Genomic DNA, 18,505 nt, shown 5'->3' on the forward strand with positions numbered 1-18,505 from the left:
GATGAAACATATCAACACTTGTTTTCTAATTATTATTTTACCTAGCCAAATTTGTTTCTCTCGATGAAACTTCTTTTTGGGGTATTACAAGATTGTTGTTTGATATCTAGCAAAAATTCAGTTTTTTTAGAAAAAGAATATGTATCATTATTAAATTTCAGAAACTAATGGTGAATTGGTGACTAACATCCAAATTCCCGCTCGACATTGAACTAAGCTACGAACGGAATCGGTGAGGTACAGCTGTAGAAGAAACAAGCCATGTGCAAGTGCAAGTGCAAAAAACTTAGAAACAACAACAAATGCTATGAAACAAAATAACTTGTTAGGCTCAAAAGAGAGATGGGCTTAGAAGATTTAGCCCAGAACAAGTTAGGGTAAGAAGAGAACGCTGGACATTGGCTTTATTTTCCAGAAATTCAAATCAAGTTCGAACAGTCAAATTTCGTTCAAACTTGAACCACAATTCATGGAAAAATCACCAATCACCATAGAATAATGGTCCCATGGATTGTGTCATCCTTGTTGCTGCATTCTTTTGTCCCGCATGATGTATTTCATCTGCCTTGGAACGGTAGGGTTAGGAAGTTACTACACCATCCCAAAACATACTATAGATAAGTTAAGCCCCACGTAGCTCACTAGTCGTGCTGGCCTGTCTCTAACTATATTTTCTAGAAATTGCATAAAACAAAATGACGACTCTCTTCTATATGAGGTTTTTTTTACTTATTCTCTAACTACCGTGTAATGAATATTTCAGTGACAATCACCCTGTTCGTTGATGCTGAAATTTGGCTTATGCTGAAATTTTGTGAGAGAAAAATAATGTTTCATGGCTGAAAAGTTGTTCTGAATAAGGTCAAGTGAACATGACGAATTTCTAGTTGTTTATGACAATTAAATAATTATGAGAATATGACAGATAAATGTTGTTATAAAACTCGTCATCAATATGACATCCAAGTAGGGTATGATAATTTTGGGTTGGTGGTATCACTAACAAACGATACATTTTCGTTATTGTAAGTTGAACCGGTTCCAAAAAAAAACATTTTATACATTTAATGACCAATATCTCTATTATCATTGCATATTCGCCATAGAAGGCTCCATGTGTTGTAGCGTAAGAAAACATTCAAGACCCAAAGAATAAATATGCCAATCGCACTTGTGAGTGATGACATGGTCTTGCATGATTGCATCACTATGGCCATGTAGGCTAAACCCTACCCAGTAACTATAGTTTTCCAAACGGACGACACTGGCACTACACGGCACTAGCACTACATGGCACGGCACTATCAGGCACGGCACTATCAGGCACGGTGTCACTGTCGTGCCGTGCCGTGTAGTGCCACCGTGCCCAGACTCTGGCCCAGGCACGGCACTAAAGCCCTCAGATAGTGTCGTGCCGTGCCACAGGGCACGGCAGCCCAGCGGACTAGTGCCATGCCTTGGCACTAAAACCATATCACCACTTCAACAGATCAGAATCAAAAGAACAGTTCAAAAACAAACGTGAAATCTGATGAATCTGAAATCACAAAGAAGAAAACACAAGACAGAGATAACAAAATACCAAATTAAAGGAGTTGTGCAATGGCTGCCTCATTAAAAACCTGTCTAGGTAAAACTCACCCTTGTGAGAAACCCTAGACAGGGAAAAAGAGTGCAACCAGCTCCATAAGTTCAATTGTTCATTACATCCACAACCAAAGGTCCAAAGCATCCAAGTCTTAAGATTACAGAACCATTACATAAATGACTAATCAAGATAAAGTTGTTCAAAGGCCTCCTCGAGCTCCTTATCCTCCACCATATGTTGTAGCCTTGTCTCTGCAGCTTCCCAGTCCTTGATGCATGTGAGTGCCTCCACAGTTTCAGGGTTCAGCCTCCGCCATCGGTCTTCAATGATCCTGCCAGTGGTACTAAAAGTAGCTTCAGAAGAAATGGTAGAAATAGGTGCACACTGAAAATATCTCTAGCAAGGGTAGAAAGAACTGGATATGCTAGTTTATGCTGATGCCACCAGTTCAAGATGTTGAAGTCATCATCCATCTGGCTAACTGTGTCACAGTCCAGATAAGCTGAAAGTTCAGAACCAGTGTTAGATGAACTTGCTGCATGTAACAAAGTAGTAGCAGGAATAGTCCTGGACATATCAAGATTAGGAGGAAGAGAAGAACAGCCAGCTCCAAGCAAACCACCACCACCATCATCATCATATATCTCAGCCCAAGCTGTTCTTTTCTTACCAGATAGGCTTGGAGGGTCAGGCCTTTTCGCTCCTAACAGAGCCATACAAATCATCATACTTATGATACAGTTTGAAAAGAAGAGTTCTAGTTTCCACCATCTTATTAGAATAATCAGCATCAGTAAGCAAATTTAACTTCCTAAGAACTTTGTTAAAACCTTTAATTTTAGCTCTTGGATCCAAGATAAATGCAATGCAGTAAAGTTCAGGTATGGTTCTCCAATATTTATTGTACTTATCAATCATAGGTTGGACAACAGTTCTAATATGCTCATCATTTTGATACCTATGCAGGTGTATAGCAATCTTAACAATATGATGAACCATAAGTGGGGCAGTAGGATAGTACACACCAGACAAAGCAACTGTTGAGTCATAAAACAGTTCAAGGAATTCCAGTATTTTAGTTGCCATAGCCCAATGCTCATGAGTCAAAAGAAAGGGGTCAGCTCTTTTTCTAGGATAATTAGACTCAATGAAAGTATGGAAAGTTTCCTTGTGTGGTAGCAAATGCCTAAGCATCAGGTAGGTAGAGTTCCACCTAACCTCCATGTCCAATCCAAACTTCCTAGGTCTAATACCAGATGCCATGCAATAGCTCTTATATGCAGCAACTCTCTAGTTAGAAGAGTTAATGAATGATATAGCAGTTCTGAAAGCATCAAGCATAGGACTAACAGCAACCAGAGCCTCTTTAACAATCAGGTTTATGATATGACAAGCACAGCGTTGATGCAAAAACAGATCAGCACCCAAATACTCTCTAAGTACAGGTTTCAGTTTATCCATAGCTTTAGTATTAGCAGAGGCATTGTCCAAAGTAACAGAAAAAACCTTCTTCAATATACCATAATCATTAAGCACATTACTAACACGTTCAGCAATGTTATCAGCATTATGTGATGCATCAATAAGCCTTAAGCCAAGCACCCTTTTTTCAAGTTGCCAATCAGCATTAATGTAATGACCAACAACACTCAAATAATCTTCTTTTGCATTTCCAGACCAGATATCAGAGGTAATAGCAACAGATGAAATGGCATTACTCTTCAAATCATCAATCAAACGATCACTGCTTTTCATTGAAGTACTTAAAAAGATCTCTAGCTATAGTTTGCTTAGAAACAGTTGTGTACCTAGGGTTATGAGCAGTTTTTATGTAATCTTCCCAGGCCTCAGTTTCCCTCAAGATGGAGGGGAAGATCTAACCTAGCAAGCAAACGAACAAGCTGAACACGAGCAACCTCAGCCGAATACTCCTAATTACGCATAGTACCGTCCTTATTGAAAGTAATGTGGGACTGAGCCATGCGACATTTCTCACGCTTCTTAGGGCAAGAGTCTTGATGACGGAGAAGGTGGCCAGTCCCAAATCTAGAGTACGCAGAATACTCCTTACGGCAGTGAAGACACCGAGCGCCATACCTGACAACCTTACCATTTACCTTCTTGGTGAGCTTCTCGAAATCTTCCCAGCATACTGAGGTAGAAGGGCGGTTAGGCCTGCTGCTGGAGCCGTCATCAGCAGCGGCGTCGTCCTGGATGGCGGCGTCGTCCTAGACGGCGCCGCCGGTGTTGGGGGCGTCAGTGTCGTCGACGGGAAGTGGGTCAGCAGCAGTACGGCCGTAGAGTTCCTCGGCAGCACGACGGCCGAAGAGCTCCTCGGCATCCCCAGCGACATCGTCCTCATCGTCTCCGGTCATCCCGCAGAGGCGTAGCTCATCGTTGGTGGTCATGGAGAGACCGATGTCCTCCTGCTCGTCCGACATCTCGTCGTCGCCGGCCTCCGGTCCCTCAACACCAACGCCTACCAAAACCAAGAACAACAAGAACACCTAGGGTTAATAGAAGATCATGAAGAAATCAAGAAGAAGAACAAAAACGAACAGATCTAGGGTTACAGCTCATCTCTCTTGACGGAGCACCAGAGACAACGGCGACGACGACGTCGCGGAGACCCGACACCCTGGTACCTCAACGCATCAGAGCGGAGCCCCAATGATGCCGGACTCCGGCGAGATCGATGAGAGCAACAAGACAGAGACGAAGACGAACGGTGGTGGATCTCGACGAGAAAGCTACATCGACGGTCAGGGAGAAGGAAGAGTGGTGTAGAAGTGACGTGTGCCCGTGCCAGCAACCGCCGCCTTAACCAGCCACTGGACGGCGGGAAGAAGAGAGGAGAGCGGCTAGGGTTTCAGTCGATGGGAGAGCTCGATGCGGCTGGAATGGGGACGGAAGAATGAGCTAGGGTTTGGAAACGCTCCGAGCCAGGAGCGGCGGCTGGCTTATAAAGCCGTCCCACCCGACCCCTAGATCCAACGGTCAGCAGGCGGGGGGCTCCATCCAATGGCTCGAGGCCGTGCCGCCCCCGTGCCGGCCGTTGAAGCGGGTCGTGCCCGTGCCATGCCATCGTGCTGGCATCGCGGCCCAGGCATGGGCACGGGCCATGCCGTGCTTGGCACGGGCACGGTAGCTACCGGGCCGGGCCGTTTTCGTACCGGGCCAATTCGGACCGTGCTCGTGTTGGCCCAGCGGGCTTGGCCCGTTTGGAAAACTTTACCTGTAACCAGAGGTCGCCGGTGCACCGTGGTGGCAACGAAGAAGATGGCGTGCATGGTGAAGGGGTTGCATGGCAGTTTGTTAGGCTAGTGGAGGGGAAACATTGACACAAGGTGGACAGATGCTCCTTAATCATAACTGTACCAACTGCAGAAGCTACATCTGAAACTGTCGGTATATCGTTGCTAATAACAATATTATTCAGCATGAGCAAATGGAGAGGGCATGTAAACAAATTTTCTGATATACTCCTAAGTACAATAGTGGAATGGCCAATATATATTTATGTATAAACATCTGGTGCTTCTGCTAGAACTGGGGCGCCGCTAGAAGCTCGCCACATTTCTTATAGTACAACACTAAGCAGACTTGCGACGACTCGACTCCCCCGGCGCCGGGCAGCAAGCACACCACCGGAGGTCCTCGGTCATGCACTCTTGCAGCGTCTTTCAGACACCACGTACGGGGCTGGCCCGCCGCCGTGTAACGTCTCAACTGAAACTGCCATGTGCAGCGCTCTCATTTGGAGACGTGCAGCGATACTGTCGCGATGAGGACGCACAGAGGCGCCAGCGCCGCCGCACTGCCCTGCCCCACCGTCGCGGCGGCGCCGACGTCGTTGTAGTCCGGGGGAGACGTTGATCCGTAGCCGGGACCGGGAGGGGGCATTGAGCCGTAGTCGGGTGGGGACAATCCGTAGACCGGGGTGGTGTCCGGCGTTGGCGGCGTCGGGGTCATCGGGGTGGGGGGGACTGTCGGCGGCATGGTCGTCGGGGATGGCGGCGGCATCATGTTCTGACCGCCGCCGCTGCCATTTCACAGCACATCAAAATTTTAGCCACTGTTTCGAATAACAGTTATGTTTTGTTTTGTTTTTGTTCTTGCTTGGATTCACATGAACGCAGAACGCTTACCTTGATGATGGGTACTGGCACGACCCTGAACCTGCAAGTTGGAAGAGAAAATCGCTTGAGAGTGAGAAGATCTGTTACTAATCAAATACGAAATAATTCGGCAAGACATGCATCATGATTGCGACTAGCTAGAGGCATTGATGAGTTTGCTTACTGGGATCAGTGTTGGTGATGGTGGCGGTGCCGCCGAAGTCGCAGCTGGTTGGGGCGGGGTTCTTCTGGTAGTAGCTGTTGAAGGCGAAGGACGCGTGGTCGTGGACGGTGTCCGGGTTGAAGCAGCTCCCGCCCTGCTGGATCGCCGAGCAGTCCGCGCCGTAGCCGCAGGCGTAGTCCAGCGCGACCTGCAGCGCCGTCGGGCTCGCGCTCGGGCTGGCCACGCACCACGTCCCGCCGCCCCCGCCACCGCCACTGCCCCCACCTGCACCAGCACCGCCACCGCCACCGCCACCGCCACCACCGGCACCTCCACCGCCACCAGTACCGGCACCGGCACCTGCACCGCCGTTCCCGGTCGCCAGCGACGGGAACGTGGAGTACGGGGTGCCTGGCGTGGAGACCGGGTCGGCGTAGGCCGACATGGGCGTGGTGACCGTGGGGTAGGACGGCTTCGACACCGAGATGGTGGTCAGCAGCCTGTGCGGGCTCGCTCCGTCCGCTGCCTCTGCTCTCCGCTGCTCTGTTCCTATTGTGATCAGATGGAACGCTCTGATTATTTCCACCGATCTAGTCACTTCTTGATGAGGATGTACTTTTTCACCTATACTATCTTGTTTGTTCATCAGAAAAGAACCGAATAATGTTTCCTCAAGAATTCAGGTGAAAAAGAAAGAAGAAAAACGAACGGTTCAAGTAGTACCAAACGTCACCACATTCTACAGAAGAAGTTTAAACTTGATCTTGTCCTAGCACGAAAGAGTTTGGTGCAAAAAAGAATGCGAGGACGAATCGGCAACTCACCACCATAGAGGACAACGATGGCAAGAAGGAAGCCCAAGGGATTGAACAGCCTATGACCCATTTCGTCTCCCTGGACAGCTACTGCACGAAGAAGCGGTGTAAAATAGGGCCGTGCTTTCTCTTCGTCCATGGCGTATATATAAACATGACGCCAGCACGTCGAATCACAGGTTCCTTCCGCGGCAGGGGAGAGAGAGAGAGAGAGAGAGAGAGAGAGAGAGAGAGAGAGAGAGAGGGAGACGAGGAATAAGAGGAAACTTGGGAGGGGAGGATTGGAGCTTTGCGGGGTTGGAGCACGCAACAGCTGCGTGAACATATGGCAAAGAAATGCACGGGCAAAGCGAAAGGCGCGTTGGTGGATCAGGGGGGGTGAAGATCTAGCAGCGCAGGGAGCCGCCGGAGGGAGGAAACAGGAAAGCTGCCCGGGCCATCGGCTGCATGTCCATGATCGCGTCGATTGGATCGAGGACCATCGGGATTGGGGAGAATGTTTGGCTTTGCGGTTTAATATCTGCAGAGCCCCGTACGAGGTTGTTTGTTTTTGTAGATTTCCGTTCCCTCAAAGTATACTAACCTGTGTCTGTGTGGATGAGAAATGGCCGGTAAGATTTTACAGGTCTGTTTAGGAGTTAGTAACGTTAGATTGGGCTTTGTTTTAGCAGGAATAAAATACGTTGCCCTAAAAAAGAAGCAGGGATAAAACACACACATTAATCATGTAATGATGATTGTAGTCGAGATTAGTTAGATGATGAAAATGGCACATTGTATGGTCCATCCTCTTTTGATTTTAAATAATATTAGTCTGAGCTTTTGTTCTGTCGACTATAATCATTCTTCCGTTTTGTTCTTTCAAGTTCATTATGTGCAGGAATCATCAGGGATCGGTGTGCAAATGAGTATCTTACGACTTCAGCTAATATGCTTTGCTTCTGAAGGTGTTAACCAATCACCTTCTGCAGAGCAGCAGGACCGTCCTCTCCATGCACGATTCATAAAGAAACTGAAACAAAGTGGAGCAGAAGGGAAATCATGCATGGTACCGAAAACAGATGGATATATAATACAAGTACTACTGCTTCTCTGACAGACATGCCTTTCTAGAGGCTGTTCCATTTCAACAGAGAACGAGAAACTAGCGTTTCTCTGCAGCCCACAAACTAGCCCACCGTGGATTCGTTGTCCGTTATCATCATATATCGTCGCCACCACAGCTTTTACTTGCGCTCGTTATCGCTAGTTCGCTACGCATCCGCCAGCAGATGGGTGCCGCCGGAGCACCGACGAGCGACGGACCGACGGTGGCGGCCGGTGCATGGAGCAGAGAAGCCGCAGGTCTTGCAAGCCTCCGCCCGGCAGAGCCTCCGCCTTTCACTGTAGCGAGCTACACGAGGAAAAGGTCCACCTGACTCCCTCCCTGATTTCGGCGCTCCTCTCCAAAGACGGCGATGCCGATTGTCTCCTTTTGCTCCCTTTTCGCTGTGCAGATATGATGGTGGCCAAAGCGTCCAGATTTGCCTTTTGTGATCCGTCCAGGCTATGACCCTGAGTGAAGCGCCAATCAGATGGTGGACTGGGGCATAGTAGCTTGGAATGTTTTCTGGTGCTTGAGTTGATGGCAAATGGACAAAAGTATACATATATATAGGGATGCGCAAACCTGCTGGGCTGTTTCCACAATTGGTTCTAACGGATCCCCACCATTTTGGGCTTCTCATGTTCTCTGACCCCACAATGTTTGAGCCTTTCTGTGGGCCTCAACTGTCCCCACTCTATTGGGCCTGATCTAAAGCTCCTAGTAGTAGTAGGAAGGAATATGTATGTCTAGGGGATCACACAAGATACGATTAGAGACGGTACAAGTGGACTGCTTGTTTGTTTCTTAAACAAACCATGTTTTTCTAGGAGGAATCTACATAAGTCGCTCAAAAAAAAAAGAGAGGAATCAATAGAAAGTAAGCAAATACTTACTCCCTCTATCCCGAATCATAATTCATTTCAACTTTCTTAGAGAGTCAAGACATCTCAAGTTTGAAAAATTTTATATAACAAAATAATAACATTGATGATACCAAATAAGCATCATTACATTCTTCGTTAATTATATTTTCATAGTATATCTTTTTTTATATTATAAATATTTGTAATTCTCTCTATAATTTTAGTAAAATTTAAGATGCTTTGACTCTCTAAGAAAGTTAGAATGACTTATAATTTAAGACGAAGGAAGTATATAGTAGACTCAGAAAGTTCACGCTGTCACTTGCTTCATCATCCAGTTGGTTACAAAATCACGAGAGAGAGGAGAGTTCAGAGTTTGTATATTCCCTCTATCCCTGAATAAATAAATTCCTAGAGTTGTCTTAACTCGAACTTTTTAAACTTGGGATTTTATGACATCAAATTAGAAAAAATAGTCATCAGATTTATGACCTAATTTCTAGAAAAAATAGTCAAGATTTATGACATCAAATTAGTATAATTAGATATACCATAGAATGTATTTTCTTAATGTGCTCATTTTATGTTATGGATGTTGTTACTCTTTACTATAAAGTCAATCAAACTTAAGATAGTTTGACCTACACGGATTCTATGGATTGATTCATTTGAGGATGGAGTGAGTATTCTAGTATCTCTCTTGGAGTGGTGGGTTGAGTGTTTTACAGTATACATTATGTATAGGGATACCCCTAAACAATTTGTTCAAAGGTTTCCTGTACCCGTTGCACAATTAGCTGGAGCACTATCGGATACAGGAACTTTGCCGAGTGCCTGCCAGAGGCACTCGGCGAAGCCCCAAAATCACTCGACAAAGGGTTTACCGAATGTTACACTCGGCAAACGACACTCGGTAATGATTTATCGGCAAACACTAGTTTGACGAGTGTTTTTTATCGCGCACTCGGCAAAGACGTTGCCGAGTGGGTAAAAAACACTCAGCAAACTTTTTTTTCGAAAAAATAAAAAAAACAAGCCGCCGCCCACCACCACCACGCCGCCGGCCACCACCACCACAGCCGCCGATCACCACCACCAGCACCACCACCACCACAGCCGGCCACCAGCACCACGACCACCACCACCACCAAAGCCTCCTGCTGTCGCCGCCACCAGCAACACGCCGCCGCCGCTGCTGCCACCACCACCACCACAGCCGTCGCCCACCACCACCATGCCGCCGCCAGATCCGGGAGAGGGAGAGCCGGATTCGGCCGGGAGAGGGAGGGCCAGGGAAGAAGAAGGGGAGGGAGGTCCGGATCCAGCCGGGAGAGGGAGGGCCGGGGAAGAAGAAGGGGAGGGAGGGCCAGATCCGGTCGGGAGAGGGAGGGCCGGGGAAAAAGAAGGGAGGGGAGGGGTGCCGGCCGGCGGCGGCGGCAGGGAGAGGCTCGGGTCCGGGAGGGGAGGGCCGGGGAAGAAGAAGGGGAGGGAGGGCCGGATCTGGCCGGGAGAGGGAGCGCCGGGGAAGAAGAAGGGAGGGGAGGGACGGGGCGGCGGCGGAGGGCAGCAGGCGTCGGCGGCAGGGAGACGGGAGGGGCGCTGGGGAGGGGAGACGGGCGGGGTGCTCGCGAGGGAGGGGCGCTGGGGGATAAGTACGGGATTTTTTTTTCATTTGCCGAGTGTCCTGGATCTGGCACTCGGTAAACTTTTTTTTAATTTTTTTTCTTCTCCTTCTATTTTAGAAAAAAGATTTTTTTGTTTGCCGAGTGTCCTAGATCTGGACACTCGGCAAACTTTTTTTAATTTTTTTTCTTCTCCTTCTATTTCAGAAAAAAAGATTTTATTTCTTTCGCCGAGTGTCCTAGATCTAGGCACTCGGCAAACTTTTTTTATAATTTTTTCTTCTCCTTCTATTTCATAAAAGAGATTTTATTTCTTTCGCCATGTGCAAAAAAGAAAACACTCGGCAACCCCCCTCTTTGCCGAGTGTTTTTTTTACACTCGGCAAACCCCCGTTTTGCCGAGTGTTTTTTTTTTGCGAGTGTTTTCAGCGCAGCACTCGACAAATAACTTGTTTGCCGAGTGCCCGAATTAATACACTCGACAAATATAAAAACACTCGGCAAATTTGACGTTTCCGGTAGTGGAGGGGGTTGATACTGTAAATAATTTGACGAGGGTTGCAAATGATTCTGCAAAACGATCAGACGAAATATATACTATTTTGATTTGAATTTAAATCCAAGCATCTAGTAGTATTTGATTAGTTTTGCAGCTAATCAAATTTGCTTTACACAACGGAACCAAAAGATCCATTACTGCCATGCAAATTACAGTAACTAGCTTTTGACAATAATTCACCCAGCATGTATGCATAATAAAAACACCCAGCTGTTGCAGCGCACGCCCGGCGCTCGGCGCTCTCTACTTGGCGACCACGCCGTCGTTGCCGGCCAGCATCATGTACTTGTCGCGGCGAGTCAGCCCGGTGCACTCGAACCCCAGAGCCTCGCCGAGCCGGCGCTGCACCCAGTTGGCCACCTCGACGCCCGTCCTGCCCCCGGCGCGCGTCCACTCGCGCGGCACGGCGCCCAGGAACTCCACCCGGTACGAGGGCACCGGGTTGGCGAAGAACGCCACGGGGTCCAGCCACTTGTGGCCGCTCGCCGTGGTGCCGTAGAGCGTCGTCACCTGCGCGTCCAGCGCCACGGGCTCCATGTCGTCGGCCAGCTCCGCGAACAGCGGGCTGAACCGCAGCAGGTAGGGCTCGCGGCAGGTGGTGCCCTCGGGGCAGACCGCGAGGTCCCCTTGCTTCAGCAGCCTGGACATGGTCTCGGCGTCCCGCGCGCGGTCGCGCGTCAGCCGCACCGTCCTGATGGGCGCGATCAGCTCCGACAGCCGGCTGAGGCTGTACGTCAGGGCCGGCACGGGCTTCTGCAGCGCCGTGGAGAGCATGATGGGGTCCACCAGCGTCCGGTGCGTGCAGACGTACAGGACACCCCTGCGCTGCTGCTGGTCGCCGTCGTCCGCCGGCGCCGGCGGGGCGCGGAGGCCGGAGGCGCGGAAGCGGACGCCGAAGACCGCGGCGACCGCGAAGTTGATCTTGTAAGGGAGGACGATGCCGATGTTGATGCGGATGACGGAGAGGATGACGCCGAGCGGAAGGAAGAGGAAGAAGGCAAGCATGGCGGCCGGGGTGGGGAGGAAGGCAAGGCGCCCGTCGTGGAAGATGAGCGGCTTCGGGTATTTGTCCCGCGGTAGCTTGTCATTCTCTGCGCTCTCTCTGCTCACGACATAAACTTCCTGCGAGAAACCCAATCGTACTTGTCAGTGAGTTAATTCAGACTTACATGTCAATTTTTTTTTTGAAATTTACTTTCATGTCGAATTGATGAGTGATAAAACATGAATAAGATGACTACTACCATGCATGATTTTATTATTAAATGCAGAAATCCAAAGTGGACTGATGACCACGCACCAAACTAAAGCCCCTTTTGAACGTACCTATTGGTTTTCTGCATTTTTCCTATGAAGATGACATTATTGATTCCTATAGAATATCTGTACGATTTCTATAAAATTCACGTGTTCCAAAAACACCCTAGAATCTGAAATTCCATCAATGGAAGGGTGGACCAAGTACTGTACATTTATAATTGCCGAAAAGAAGCCTCAGCTCTTCGTGAATGACTTTTCCGACTAGATATCACATTTATGCATTTAAAAGAGGGTCAAGCTATTAATAAATGTTATTTTTTTTTGCTGACTATTGCATATACTTCCAACTACTTATTTGCGGTAAGGACCAATTATTTGTTGTTTAAAGATTTCAGTGTGGTCCCCTACGCTATGGATCCATGAATGAGTAATAACCCCCTTTTTTCAGAACTGTGCTAAACTAATCCTTTAACTAAAAATAAACAAACGGTATGCACCCAAGGGTCTAATTATATGCCCAATTGTATATTAAAAAAACACAGAGTAGTGAGAAATCAAGACCACAGGCATCTCACTCCCACCAATCATGTGCAGGAGTACAATATTAAGACACTGTTGAGTCCTATGTTGATTGAATCATCAGCATTAAACACAGACAGACCAATCAACTTAAAAGTTTCTTTTTCAGACATTAATATGGATCACAGGGACGACACAACTCTGAGGATATTTGATCTACTGATAGTGCTGTGCACTGTCGATGTGTCCAACACCACGGTTGTGTGCAGTGTGCACCGTCGATGATCACGATCACTTTGTTGTACGCATCTGAACTACTATAACAAAAACAGAAGGGGGCACGCACCTATCAGTAGTCTGTTCGCTTGTTCGTATACGATCGTAGATTATAAACTAGAATATTATTTTTCTCTCACATCAAATCAGATAGCAGTAAATAATCCACGATCATTTACGGTGTACCGAACAGGCTGCAGGTCAGGTCGGCAGGTCTGGAAATTTCCATGCATGAATGAATTGCACCCGGATGGCTCCTTTTCCTGTCCCGTACGTACGTCTTAGCCCGTAACTTTTGAAAAAACCCAGCCTATCGGTGCTTGGAAACACATGCATGGTCTTGCAGTAGAGGTTGTAGTAGAGCTAACCGAGCATGGGCAGTCATGTTCATTTATGGACTACAATTATAGCCCGTGTCGGGCGGGCTTGCCTACAATTATATCCATGGTGCCAGATGAATGAACGAAGTGCTTTTCAGTCGTGGAATAGCGTTTTTTCTCACACAACATTTCAGCATAAGCATCAGCGTAAGCCAGATTTCACGAGCAGGGTGAAAGTTGGGTGGTGAGCAGAGGAAAATACTGCTCCAGTCCAGTGCCCCGCTAGTAGGTTCCAACATGGTAAAACATTCTACCAGTATCTAACGCACACGTTATTAGCAGGTGGTTTATACGGGTCTACTCTTGCTAATTGTTACTAGTATTTTACAGTGGCATGCTGTATTAGCAACATGCATGGATGAAACATGGGGTACGCTGTACTGTACGCTGACCTGCAGCTTTCCTACTCACTGAAATGCAGGTGCTGTACGCTGAGGGGGATGGCCGGATGGGCACTTGGGCAGGGACGCCGCACATGTCCGGCAGCAGTCAGTTACCACTACCACAAAAGAGGAGACACAGGAATACCAATAGTGGCCTCGCCGATCATCAATCACTCACTTCCCGGCCAGTTCCCAGTAGCAGTAGGTCTCCGTTGCCGCGCTGGTGGCCGGCCAGGTGCGCGCGGCACAGCCACGGCGGGCCGGGCAGGGAGAAAACAAAACAACAGCACACTCGCTTAAATGCCACCAAACGCACCGTAAATGCGCTTCAATGGGGTGCGATGCCAGGCAATGCATATCATGCTCCCTCCCCGTTCTGCGTCCTTCCGGCGGCCGCCGATTTACCATCGTTTTTTTTGGCCCTTCTTCAGGACAACTCGTGGCTGTGCGAGGCTGGAATGCTGGATGTGCATGCTACTCCGGCAGTAGCAGTACTGGTCCAGGTTAGATTAAGGGGCTGCCACGATCCAGTACGTCCAGCCGTCCAGCGGACGCGGGGCGCCGATTCGTGCTCTCACGTGTAACGTCGGCTGCACAGGCTGCGGTCAGTGCGAACTCTGAACATCCACAGTGTGGCAGTGCCTGTGCCTCTAGCTACTACGTACGTTACGTACTATAGAGTACATACGTCCGATCAATCTGCTCGCACTGGAGTTCTCCGGTCCTCCCTCGTGCGTCGCTACTACGTGCCTACTCGGTCGTCCAAAAATAAATGTGCATCTTGTATTTCAACTTTATATACGTACTCCCTTCGTCCCAATGAATCAACTTCTATGGTTATCTTTCAGTCAAACTTTTTAATGATCGACAAAAATTTTATAGGAAAAGATAAACAATAGTTATGATACCCTATAACAGTATATTATGTGGCATTTATCTAATGGTGCTAAATTGGTGTCATAAATTATGGTGTTTTCCCCTACAAAATTTAGTGAAATTTATAAAAATTTGACTTAAGACAACCCTAAAAATTTATTAGTTCAGGAACAATGGTAGTAGGAAATATAGTATCAAACATTTGTACAACCAAGTTTACTATAAAAATGTATAGTGTGATTAATATTGATATTTATTTGGTATCATAAATATTGGTGTATATATTTAGTCAAATTTAAAATTAATTAACTCCTCAAAATGCGAAATATGCACTTTTTTTGGTATAGAGGGAGAACGAGATTCGTGGACTTATTTTTGCCGGTTGATTTTGCGTGTGCTTACTGATGTTCAAGGGATTGCTGTAGACGGTGGTTAGTTTTTCAGTCATACAGATTACCTCCCTTTATCACTAACAGCTAACAGGTGAGCCCGTCAGGTCCACCTGCCATAGGTGCACCATATAATACAGATTCCGGTTAACTAGCTAGTAGACCCTTCAGGTCAAAGGATATTTATGCTGGTATCTGTACTATCGTTTCACACTTTCACAGATACACCCCTTCCTCTTAGTTTCACGCATCTAACCTATCCGCGATAAAAAAAAAGAGAAGAAGAGAAGGGCCCGTTTTGGATTCGATAGTGATTCTTAGAATCCATTATTTTTTTATTATATATTATCCGTGTTTAATTGGATTCTAAGATTCTAAAAATTTGGATTAAAATCCTTATAGAATCTAGCTCGTTTGAATGGGATTCTGGGACGTGTCATCGTTAGGTCCTGTTTGGTTCAGTCCATGGACTAAAAGTTTTAGTCCTTTTTAGTCATGAACTAAAAGTGGACTAGAGTGGTGTTTGGTTTTTTGAATTAAAATGGGCTTAAAGTGGAGAGAGAGGGCAATAAATAAGAGACATGGGTGTCCCCAACACTTTTTAGTCCAGATTTGTGGACTAAGTGCTTGTTTAGTTCCCAAAAAGTTTTCCAAAAGTGCTACAGTAACTATCACATGTAGATAAAAAAACTAATTGCACAGTTTGGTTGGAAATCGTGAGACGAACGTTTTGAGCCTAATTAGTCCATGATTGAACACTAATTGCCAAATAAAAACGAAAGTGCTACAGTGGCCAAATTCCCAAAATTCACGAACTAAACACAACCTAAAGGACTAAGGATTTTAGTCCACTTTTAGTCAAATGTTTGGCTGTTTAGGTTCAACTAAAGTACATATTTTAGTCCAAAATACTTTAGTCCATCACAACCAACACCCCTTACTTCTTTTTTGACGGCGGTATATGTCGTTGTTACTTTGACATTTAACCTAGTACGTACGTGTTTGGCTGATTGGCTCTCCCCCTGCGTTTTTGCCACAACAATCCTTCCTACTCCGATTAATGATGCTTTTGTAGTTGGTGGTTACTAGGAGTACTGCTTTTCTTGAGATGTTAATGATGCATACCGGTGTTACTCCATATTAATGCCTTGAAAACAGGCCCCCGTATTATAGTAAGGTCTATCTACGGAAAGTAAGTAAAGAAAAAGCTGCTACATGCATGTACGCACGCACCTTGCAGTAGGGGACGAAGAGCTGGTCGAGCAGGCTGGAGTGGCTAATGATGCCCACGTCGGCCACGGGGTCGTCTTCGGCGCCTAACGCTTCCTGAGCGCCTTCTGCCTCATCAGCTCCGGCCCCGTCGCGGGCCCGGACAGCAACCCAGTGAAGTACCGGCGTCGGCCGACCGTGACGTGCTGCAGCTCGAGTCCGACCACCGCGTCGGCGGCCATGTACTCCTTGAGGAACCACTCGGACATCACCCGCGGCGCGCTGGTCACCGCCACCTTCCGCCTGGCCGGGAGCCACAGGCTGCCGTACACCAGCGCGTTGAGCTGCTCCATGTAGTGCTTGGGCAGGACGGCGCGGGCCACGAGGTCCACGTCCCTGGGCGTGAGCCCCGCGAAGGTGACGAACGCCATCACCCGGACGCCCGCGCCGGCGCCGGCGCCGCCGCGGCGCTGCTCCCCGAGTGCCCAGACGAGCGGGAAGGCGCAGAGCAGGAGTATGGCGCGGAGAAGGCTGCCGCCCTCGCACGCCACGAGCATGAAGTAGGGGAAGAGCGCGGTGGAGCGCAGCAGGGCGCCGTGCATGTCGCACACGACGGTCCGGCCGGCGGCGTCAGGGATGGCGGCGACGGTCTTGAAGGCGGCGGCGGCCTGCTGCTGCTGCGAGACGGCGGAGGTCGACGGCGGCTTGGCGGTGGCTGTGTTGCGGTAGTAGAGCTGGAAGGCGTGGCGCCTGAGCTTCCTGGCGGCGCGGTAGAACGTGAAGAGCCATCGTGCGGCCACCTTGGGGAGGATGGCAGGAAACACCATCTCCGGCGGTCCTCGTTTTCTAGGTATACAGTACAGGCAACAAACACCCTGCTGCTCCGATCCTCTAGGCTCTAGGTCAGTTCCGGCATATAGCTACGTGCTGCTGGCCTGTTTGTGGCGATGGTGGTGGCTATTGCTCTAGGTCGCCGGACCTTTGCTCGGTTCCTATTTTTATCGCTGCAAATGAAGAAGGTTCGGGTGGGCGACGAAGCTGGCAGTGCCAGGGGCGGGTGTGTGGTGCAGTCTGCAGTGGAGCCGTGGAGGGCATGGAGGCTGGGGTGTTTATATATAGCGGCAAGGTCGGATCGGATGCGTATGCACCGGGAGGACTAGACGAGTAGAGAGGTCTACTGGCCATCCGCAGGGGAATTTAAGGAGGTGGGTGGGGGAAAGTGAAAGGAGGAGGCGGCGATGCACACGCAGCAGTATATGCCCTGTTGGGCTAAAGACCAGGGATCAGCAGCCTGTTCGGGAGACCGTAAACGATCATGGATTATTTACTGCTGGCTAGTTTGGTGTGAGAGAAAAACATTGTTCCCGGCTGGAAATTTACGATCGTTTACGAGCAAGCGACCAGTGATTAGTCCGGTCTCTCTTTTTTTTTATCCACGGGCTAATAAATAGTACTATCTCAGGGGCTAATAAATAGTACTATCTCAGTATATAGACTATTATGCCCTTGAGTTCGTCTTCTCCATTGTTCTCCTAGGTCTTCAATGCTGGCAAACGGGGTACCTCGTCTTGTCCATGGTTCTCTTGGATCTTGTTGGAGGCGTCCGCGTGCTTGGGGCCTCGGTGGCCAGCAGGATGGAGGACGCGGGCGTGGGGGGCCGTGGTGGCCGGACTGTTGGACGCGGCGGGGCAGAGAAGAGCGTTGCCGGCAAGAGAGAAGAAGAATGGCGAGGGCCTAGAGAGGGGCCGCCCCAACGCCCCAGCCGCCGCGGCCCGGCCCGGTGTCCGCGCCCCACGCCACCGTCCCGGCCGCGCTACATCGGCCGGCCGCGTCTGCGCCCCGCGCCACCGTCCCAGTCGTGCTGCGCAGGCCGACTGCCCCACCGCCCAGCCGTCGCCGCGTCCCGCTCGAGGCGGCCTCCCTGCCCGTCCCGCGGTGCTGGGCCAGGCGCTGCTGCCTCCCCGTCCTCCACGTCCGGCCGCACGCTTAGGTCTTTCTCTGCCACCCCGTCCCACGGCCCTCCACTGCGCCCGACGCCTCCTCCTGCTCTCCACCGCATCGTGCACTGTCATCGTTGGACAGGTAAATTTCATGTATATGCAATGTAGTTAGATAGTGAGGTTGAATTGTGGTGTAGTAGTTAGTTTATTAATGTAATTAGGATTGCAATGTGATAACCTATTAAGTTTAATTAGTTGGTGATCTAGAGATTAGGTGATAACCTAGTTATACTATTTACTTACTTAGTTAGCTATCTATTTAGTTAGTTATGATAACCTATTTAGTTTAATTAGTTGGTGATGTAGTGATAATAAGGTGATAACCTAGTTGTTGGACATGTATGGAGCTAGCTATTATGTTATTTGTGAAGCTAGCAGTTACCTAGTATGTAGTTGTT

At 48.7% G+C, this 18,505-nt stretch overlaps 2 protein-coding genes across 2 annotated transcripts; both read right to left on the reverse strand.

The window, feature by feature from the left end:
• Positions 1 to 5,049: 5,049 nt before the first annotated feature.
• LOC136534471 (PLASMODESMATA CALLOSE-BINDING PROTEIN 1-like) lies at positions 5,050 to 6,781 on the reverse strand. The gene is made up of 4 exons (XM_066526894.1): positions 6,694 to 6,781; positions 5,891 to 6,418; positions 5,737 to 5,767; positions 5,050 to 5,630 (listed from the first exon to the last, which is right to left on the reverse strand). Exons 1-4 carry the CDS (start codon positions 6,752 to 6,754, stop codon positions 5,342 to 5,344), a joined length of 909 nt encoding a protein of 302 aa, XP_066382991.1. The 5' UTR covers positions 6,755 to 6,781; the 3' UTR covers positions 5,050 to 5,341.
• A 4,058-nt stretch (positions 6,782 to 10,839) lies between these two features.
• On the reverse strand, positions 10,840 to 17,151 carry LOC136534470 (glycerol-3-phosphate acyltransferase 1-like). The gene is given in 3 exon segments (XM_066526893.1): positions 10,840 to 11,937; positions 16,132 to 16,220; positions 16,223 to 17,151. Coding segments are annotated over 3 exon segments (1,680 nt in total). The 5' UTR covers positions 16,935 to 17,151; the 3' UTR covers positions 10,840 to 11,058.
• Between the last annotated feature and the right edge of the window lie 1,354 nt (positions 17,152 to 18,505).

Source organism: Miscanthus floridulus, unplaced genomic scaffold (assembly GCF_019320115.1).
Source record: "Miscanthus floridulus cultivar M001 unplaced genomic scaffold, ASM1932011v1 os_1960_2, whole genome shotgun sequence".
Lineage (NCBI taxonomy): Eukaryota > Viridiplantae > Streptophyta > Magnoliopsida > Poales > Poaceae > Miscanthus > Miscanthus floridulus.